The sequence below is a fragment of the Engraulis encrasicolus genome, chromosome 16, assembly GCF_034702125.1.
Source record: "Engraulis encrasicolus isolate BLACKSEA-1 chromosome 16, IST_EnEncr_1.0, whole genome shotgun sequence".
Classification (NCBI taxonomy): Eukaryota; Metazoa; Chordata; class Actinopteri; order Clupeiformes; family Engraulidae; genus Engraulis; species Engraulis encrasicolus.
The window spans coordinates 37,432,924-37,441,599 of record NC_085872.1 but is presented as its reverse complement, the minus strand read 5'-3'; the positions used below and the strand labels follow the sequence as shown (position 1 = coordinate 37,441,599).

The window sequence follows — 8,676 nt, the reverse complement described above, 5'->3', positions numbered from 1 at the left end:
TGGATGGGTGTCACGGTTCAAATGGCATTAGGGTGATTCTACTCCGAACCATCGCTTTAAGGTCATAGAGGTTATTCGTTGAATACACATTCATTGAATCCATGCATGGGATGTGCAAATGAAATCACCTTTTGATTGCTCTTTTCGACAGACTGAATCCTCATCTTAACACATATCCTTTGACATATGAATGAGTTATGTTAAAAATAGATGTAGGCCTGATGGAAATAAAAAATGTATAATATTTTCAATCACAAGCGGTAAGTGAACATGACACAAGGACACATGGTAAGTGTGTACACAAGTTGTTACACAGCAGTCATCCTCTTTTGTTGATGAATTGTAAAGTCCCTTTCTTTCTACACTCATACACAAGCACAAGCACACGCACGCACGCACGCACGCACGCACGCACGCACGCACGCACGCACGCACGCATGCACGCACGAACGCACACACACACACACACACACACACACACACACACACACACACACACACACACACACACACACACACACACACACACACACACACAAACCTCGCTCTATCTGGCAGCAACAACATTTAATTTATTTAAGAGAAATCATGTGAGGGACATGGTGGCTAAATTGATTCATCCATGTAAGGAAATAATGTATTTAAATTAGACCACTGGTGAATCAACATATGCAAAATGTCCTGAGGGATTGCACAAAGTTGGATTGACTAATTGAAACTGTGATTAAATGAAGTGCCTCGGGTTAATATGGGTAATAAGAAAAAATAGAGTGGGAGAAAGGGAAGAAAGGGGGGAAAGCACACACAAGGCAGAAAGAAGTCAAAGAAAGTATGTGAAACATAATTCTAGGAGCTTGAAAATGTATAAAAGAACCTGTAATATTGGTAAGACATATTATAGCACTGACTGTTGGGTAAAAGTATTACAATCACAAAATATAGCCTTTAAAAGCTCAAAAGGTGCATCCACATTTTAATATGCATGGCACACTTGCAAAAATGCAGCCTGAAAAAACCCATGCTGAAATTAGCTACTTCCCAATTGAGAAACGAAGCCCTGCTTTGCACAATCGTTCCGATCTGAAAGACGGCATGGATTCCATCCCTCGACGAACGTTCCAGATCTTGGGCTCCAATCAGAGAGCGAGGAGGGATGGAAAGGCAATGACTGCACTGCAGTTTGTTTGAATAGACACAACTGACAGGATGGGCTCATGCATGCCAAATGAGGCATTCGTAGCACTAAATAAACGGTCATGGGCAAACCACACCTTTCCTACAAGAAATTGCATAGGTAGCCTTCAGACTATCTTACTTGTGAGATTGTCTCGTGTCATGAACTGACATGCACTAAAAAAACTGTACTCTCAGGTTTAGTCCAGGAAGAGAAGTTCTGAGGCCTTTAAGGCTGAAACGCGTAGGCAATTGTAGCCAGATAAAAAGTAAACAAAAAATCGCAACCTTGAGTGCCTCAGAACTTCTCTTCCTGAGCTAAACTTGAGAGCCCCTATAGTCTAATGATGAGCACCAAGGAAAAAGGTGAAGATCCAGAAGCACTCCAATTATCTGTTTGTGTTTAAAACTGTACCTACATACAGGTAACACATAACAGATACCAGCTGGCACATTTTTGCTACATTGTTTGGTAAACCTCCCTGCACATGCATATCCCAGCTCTTCCTCCCACTACAGTATAAACTGTAGTTCATTTGAGGTTGAGGGGTTCAGCCTGAGAATGCACTACAGTAAAGGATCTTAGTCATATGATGAACAAGAATGAGTGTGAAGAAGGATGACTTTAAATCAGTTCCAGTTAGGGGTGGATGTGAGGACATTTTAAGAATCGGCTTTTGCGCTTATAAATGTTCCGAAAATTGTGAACAATTTTAGGGGATGTGCTCTGCAGTATATCAAGCAGCTGTCAAAACGTGTTACTGTAACAAAAACATATGGATGACACATTCTGTTCCTCCCCTTCCTCCTTGTCCCCTCTTCTCTGGAGGGTGTTCTGGCCTATTTTCCACAACAGTTTTAGTTTCTATTGGGAGATTATCACATATACAGGCAGCTACCTACAGAAAGGAGACATATTCTGGTAAATAATAAATCACGACTGCGTCTAGGAGAAGACCGAACCCATTGTTGCTTTGTTGCCTTTGTTCTTTACACTTTTCCTCAACAAAGTACGCTGTCACCTAACCGCACAAGTACTCAGCAAATAGTGAAATCATGGGGCTCGCTTTTGGTTGTATCTGCAAAAAACATGCAGATTGAGTAAAAGGATAGCCCAAAGGAATAGGGAGAGGGCCAGGGAGACATAACAGATTTGTATGAATATTTAAAAAAACTTCCCCTTTCTTTATATTATTTCATGAGATGTAAACCAAAAGGAAGAAAGTGGAAGTCCAGGTGTGTCAGTGGAGTGTTCTTTGCTGTATCGGGTGCAGGAAAAAAAGACTGGTTACTCTACCGTATGGAGACGACAGAGGCTGCTGCCTTTACTAAACGGAATTTTAAAAAGCAAGACCAGAGAGATTAATTAAAAGAGCAATGCACAAACTAGGTTAGAGACAAATGGGTGCAAGGACTTTTCACAGTGGAATTAACGAGTAGTTGCTTAGAGATTCTTAAAGGCAACTTAAAACAGAGTGTTTTTTGGGCTTTTTTGCAGTCGACTCTCACGAGTCTCAGTCTTGACAGCTGAAGTCTGGGGTCTCAAAGTTATGCATCACGAACCCAGTGCTAGTAGGCTATACTTGAAACACTTTGTTTTGTGGTTGTGTAGGCCTACTTTAGCTTAAAAAGAATCACTTTTACATGATGTGCAATGATGAGTGGCAATGTAAGGGACCTTCTTTTTATATAACAAATCTCATGAGAACGAGCAAATACTGTACGTGGAAATTGTTTTCACTTTGGTCTATGGACAAGACCATTTACTTTACCTCTTATTCAGGGGAAGGATAGCCTGGCAGTAGTCTGGCATCGCACCATTGGCAAAGGCTTATTAATGGTTGAACACAAACTATTTCACTATAGGCCAGTCCAGCCATGATGCCAACCTTGTTATGCCCTCCCAAACTACTCACTACACAGATTCAAACTGAAAAAAATCTATACACAGTCTTGTGATTGGAGGACAGATTTCATAGCCCCGCAATGATTTTCTGTATGGTGAAATGATAGCTAGACCAACTCATTAAACAAAAAAATATTTCCTTTTCTTCTATATTTTTTGGGGGTTTTCGACTTTATTTGGACAGGACAGTGAAGAGTGGGACAGGAAATGAGTGGAAGACAGAGACGGGGGAGGATCGGGAAATGACCTTGGGTCGGGAATTGAAGTGCCCTACAGTTGAGCCACAGTGGGGCCGCAAAAATATTTTCTGCCACTAGGGTCTGTTTACTACATGAAACTGAATACATGTTAGCAAAAGGATATCTGTGAAAGTCCCCATGAAAGACAATTTTTTTTCCTTTTGATGTTTATGTCATGAGTACACAGTCAGTGCCGGCGAGGGGTTGCTGGTTCGATTCCCGACCTGCCAGGTTGGTGGGGGGAGTAATTACTGCACTCTCCCCCATTCTCCCCCATGACTGAGGTACCCTTAGCATGACACTGTCTCTCAGCACTGTTCCCTTGGGGTGCCATCATTCAAGAAAGGGGTGAGGCATAAATGCAATTTGTTTTGTGCAGTGACCACTGTGTGCTATGGAGTGCTGCCTGTGTCACATTGAATGATTGTAAAGGTGCATGGCTTATGCTTACAAAATAATATGCCCAAGGGCGGGTGACAGTAGAGCAGCATACATCAGATTCTGTCAGTTTCTTACTTTCTAGAGGGCGAAACACCTCCCCCTAGTGGCGTAGTCAGAGCTTTAATCAAAATTGTGCAATAATTATATTGATTACGAAACACCTAATGTCCACTCTGCTACGTGTGACGTAGTCTTTCGACAGGATAAGGACCTAAGAGACGCGTATTCTGGGGTTAATTGTTGAGTGGTGTACATTGTTTGATTTATGATTTATTTCTGTGGATTGGTGTGAGTGTTTTGTATGATTGGTAACTTGTCAAAGCAACTTTAGAAAGAAAGAGACGCGACGCGCAACAAAAAAGCCTTTCTTGAGGTGCTGACTTCTTGTGCATACAAAAGTTAAAGAAAATGGAAAGAATGCCGCACACTCTGCTCCATGCTTTATTGGTGAAGTGATGTTTCGGACGTCTGCCCTTCTTCAAACTGCCTGCGCAAGGATGACGCAACAGGACTGCCTCTTGTCTTTGGCAGTCTGCGTGAAAATGTCATATCGATCAGTCCATTTCCCAAAAACCCTTAAGTAGTACTTAAGCCTAAGTAAGTATGTAAGTAAGTATGAGGGGCCTCCTAGGCAATATACCACATCACTAAAAGTTTATGCATACAATCCTTTTATAGGCCTACATATATTACTGCATATTATACTTCTAAATATGTACAGTATATAGTAAAATAGTGTATTTATAAACTTTTATATGAATATTTGAGACATATTTCTGATATATTGCCTAGGAGGCCACTTAGCCTTAAGTACTACTTAAGAGTTTTTGGGAAATGCAGCCCAGGCCAACCGTTCGACTTCCTCGTTTGACCTTCTCCCGTGACTCTTTGTGTAACCTCGTAGTTTCGGAGGTTACCTGGAATTGGGTTGCGTCACTATGAGCCTCCATCTCTTCCGCGGCTGCTGCTGGAGATATGCTTTGCCTCGCCAATCTTGGTGCCTGATCTCCCACTGTGGGCTGTCAGCGTTGGGTTGCTGCTTTGTTTGGCCATGTGAATGCGTGTGTGTACACATGTGAGCTGTTTACCTGCTTTTGTCTTGTGTTTTGATTCTTCCTTTGTTAGGTCGAGAAAGTGAGGGCTCTCGGCCCTCTACCTTTTTATTTCTTAATTGATATTTTCTTTTGAGTTTGTTATTTTTGCTTGGAGTAAACAACGCCACACCTGCAGTCGTGCCAGCCCAGGGTCTGGGTCCACCCATACCCCAAGCTCCTGTTAATTGCAGTGCTGTTGTAAATGATGTATCCTTTGGTACCAGCGTGTTTCATCGTTTGCAGTGCAAAGAAATTGACAATAAAGCCGACTTGACTTGACTTGACTTGACTCATGGGCAGGGCTGGACTGGGGGAGAAACAGGACCCTGGTACTTTTGGCTTAAAGCCCCCCCTCCTCATAATTAGCGGTGGAGAACTGATTCACAGGTGGGCCCTGCTATGCCAGATGGCTGATCCAGCCCTGCTCATGCATGGGGTGAGTGTGCATGCTCTGGGTCTCACTTGAGTTTGTTTGCAGTGTATCATCATCAGAGCTCTACAGTTGAGGGGGAATCCTGATCATTTGGCTATGGTGCGCGTGAGTGTCCTGATTGCTGTCGATCTTTGTGGCCGGATCTGTTGTTTTACACCATGCCAAAATATGGTGTATTTTATAAAGCATTGAAAATTAAACCATTGTAACTGTTGCACATGAATCCCGTCTCTATCCTCCTTAGCGAACCTGTGTGTTGTTAGCACATTTACTTTCTAGAGGGCAAAACATCTCCCCTTAGTGGCGTAGTCGGAGCTTTAATCAAAATTGTGTAATTAAAGGATAACTTCTGCCATTTTTTTTCTTCAGCCTTTTCCAAGATCCTGGTCATTGTAATGGGGGCAGGTGTTTGTTAACATTTAAAAAAAAAAAAAAAACATTTTTATTTATCACCAAAAACATCCAAAACGTTATGCAACATCAGCAGACAACTAGCAAACAGTGATACCTTTTGGGAAAATATGTTAAGATTTTTTTTAAATTATTTCTTTAAAATGTAAACAAAATCTGCCCCCATTAGAATACCTCATACCTCGGAAAGGGTTGAGCAAAAAAATGCGGCATCACCGGATACTGACAAGTCAAGGGTAGCGTGAGCAATGCAACATCATATTGAAATTGGCAGGAGTGGTCCTTTAAGTGCAATTACTATCTTGATTACGAAACACCTAATGTCCACTCTGCTACACCCATATGATGAAAGACAATAAAATAAAGACCAGACAGCTATCCTTATCTCTGGTTTAGGCATGGGCGTTAATTTAGGGGTGGATGGTGGGGACATGTCCACACCACTTTTGAGGTAAACCTAGCTTGTCCTCGCCACTTTTGTACAATGCAAAAATAGCATACCTGGACAATTTGCCATATTAATGTCCCCACCACTTTCCAAGTCAAACCTTGGTTTGGGTAATCTGTAGAGATGCACCGGATCCTGATTTTTAGGATCCTGCCGGATACCGGATCCACTGCTTATGATCCTGCCGGATCCGGAACCGGATACCGGATCCTACGAAAGGGTTGAAACACATAGCCTACTCACACACGTGGGCCCTTTTTATCACGTTGGCTCAAACTATTTTGACTTAAAAACCTCGGCTACCGGATCCTGGATCCTGGAACCGGATCCGGATAGTCTGAAAAAACCCTATTATCCAGCCGGATCCGGAACCGGATCTTGGATCCTGTACATCTCTAGTAATCTGTGAATATGACCTTGACCTTATTTGGGCTGCATGTGTGCATTAAGGATCAAAAATGATTCAGGGTTCTTATGGCAGGCTGACCGTCCTGTTATGTTGGCTAGGCATTCAGTGCTCACCCCATTATTGTGTGGAAATCATTGTTGGAATATATTTGAAATTATTAGAAAATATTGGAAATTATAGCTTGTAGGAGATGACAAACTTTATGTGAACTTTCACTGACTCAACTGTCATAAGCACATACAACTGGCCTCCTTAGACCTAGCCTACTGCTTGGCTGGAAAATTGCGCAAAGGATTTTTACTTCCACAAGATGTTTTTTCCACCTCAGTGCATGGGTTTGTTATTTTATGCCCACTGAGAGTTACGATGAACACCGTACAATAGCAGTTTTAATCATGTTACTACTTAAATCACATGCAAACGATAGTTGAACGGCCAGTGAAATGCAGCTTAAACTTGATGTTAGTTATTTCTGGGACTATGGAATGCAGCCCACGAAGGTCAAGGACGGCAATAGGCTACTCCCATGAGCATGAGTCACAAAAATTGATGCTCTACCAGCATTACTACGCGTGACGTGGGTTTACTTATGGAACCAATCGACAGTCCAGCAGACGGAGAAACGAGGAGCATCTTCACGGGCGGCTCCATACACCTCCAAGCTCCACTCTGCTGGCGATGGGCATGAATCCGAGTGTGTTGTCATGGAATTCAGAAGTAACTGACGTGTTACAAAATACGGATATTTGGATGTTTTGGACATCGGCGTTGAAATACCGGTCTATTTTTTATCCCCACGTGTTGTTTCTGGCGCAAAGTCATCTGATAACTTTTTAAGAATCTATAAGGATTTTTAGTAGAACGCAAGACGATGGTAAGGCGCTCATATTGCTGGATGTGTTGTGGCAATAGATCTGTGCGTAAAATGCATGTTTTGCAGCGGAGATGTTTTGACACTTCAAACCATTTGGAATCTCTCACATTGCGTAGGCTATTTCTAAAAGCATTTATAACTTGGGAAAAGTCGGAGTAGCCTATTTATCCAAGAAGTCTGCATGGTAAAAATGTCATACGATCATTACTACCCGCGCGCATGCGTTATGGCGAACATTTTCACGGGATAAAAGGTTTTAAGCAAGTTCAAGCTTTGAAATCGATTTGCTCTTTTACGCATAGTCAAAAAATATTGTGTTTGACTATCAGCTATAGCCTAAGTACGCAGCCCTATAAGTTCGCCAAAGTTTAAGACTGAAAGAGGACACCTTTTTTTGGATGGATGTCCCCATCCAATTACAAACCAGTTTAAAATACTCAATACTGCTTTTCTACAGCACATTTATGTTGAGTGTTTTTGTTCATGTAATCGGATGTTATGGCATTATTGATATGACCACACACGCAGAACACATAGCCTACATGTAATGTGTTTTTTCTCTCCTTATTCAACATGATCACAGTGTTATTCATTCCCTTTTTGTGATGAGGTGTTGAATAACCTCTTTAACCCCTACATGCACCCCTCCCCAAACAGGCCAATACACTCTGTTGTTAGAAAAAGAGTTTAGTAACCTGTTGTGCTGCACATTCTTTGGTCATAGATTATATGAAAACGTAACATTTGTCATTTCCCAGTTCTTCTCTATTAGTTTATGGACAATCACAGACAATACCAAAAAAATCCAAATATGTCTCCAAGGAATTGAAGCACTATATGGGATTATTTGTAATTTAAATGAAATTGTTTTCTGCAATGTTTTTGGCACATGGGCTTTGTTTTTGGAACTGTGATGGATATTTACTCTCAGCTTGAGCCTGATAGTTATATTAACTGAGTTGTTTCAGATGCTCCTGCAAATAGCATAGAATGAATTAAAATTCAGTTTGTGCACAATCCTCTAGTCCACAGTGAATGAAAAAAGCACAGTGACATGCATGCCACCACATAACAGTAAAGAAGGTTACTTACAAAAATGTTTTTCTTCAGCTGCTGGCATGCTCCTCAAACTACACAAAATCTTTGACATATTGCAAAATATTTGATTGAGATTTGCCTTTATTATTTATAAAGTTCAAAAAGTCAAATTGTAATTCGAAAATAGGCTAGGCCTACTACCACCATTTC

General features: G+C 41.4%; 1 protein-coding gene across 1 annotated transcript in view; it reads left to right on the top strand.

Annotated features, from left to right (window-relative positions):
- The first annotated feature begins 270 nt into the window (after positions 1-270).
- LOC134466091 (opsin-5-like) overlaps positions 271-8,676 on the top strand; it is a 19,465-nt gene continuing 11,059 nt past the window's right edge. The window contains exons 1-2 of the mRNA XM_063219986.1: positions 271-288; positions 4,664-4,780. Of these exons, the coding sequence (XP_063076056.1) occupies positions 271-288; positions 4,664-4,780 (135 nt within the window). The remainder of the gene's footprint in view (positions 289-4,663; positions 4,781-8,676) is intronic.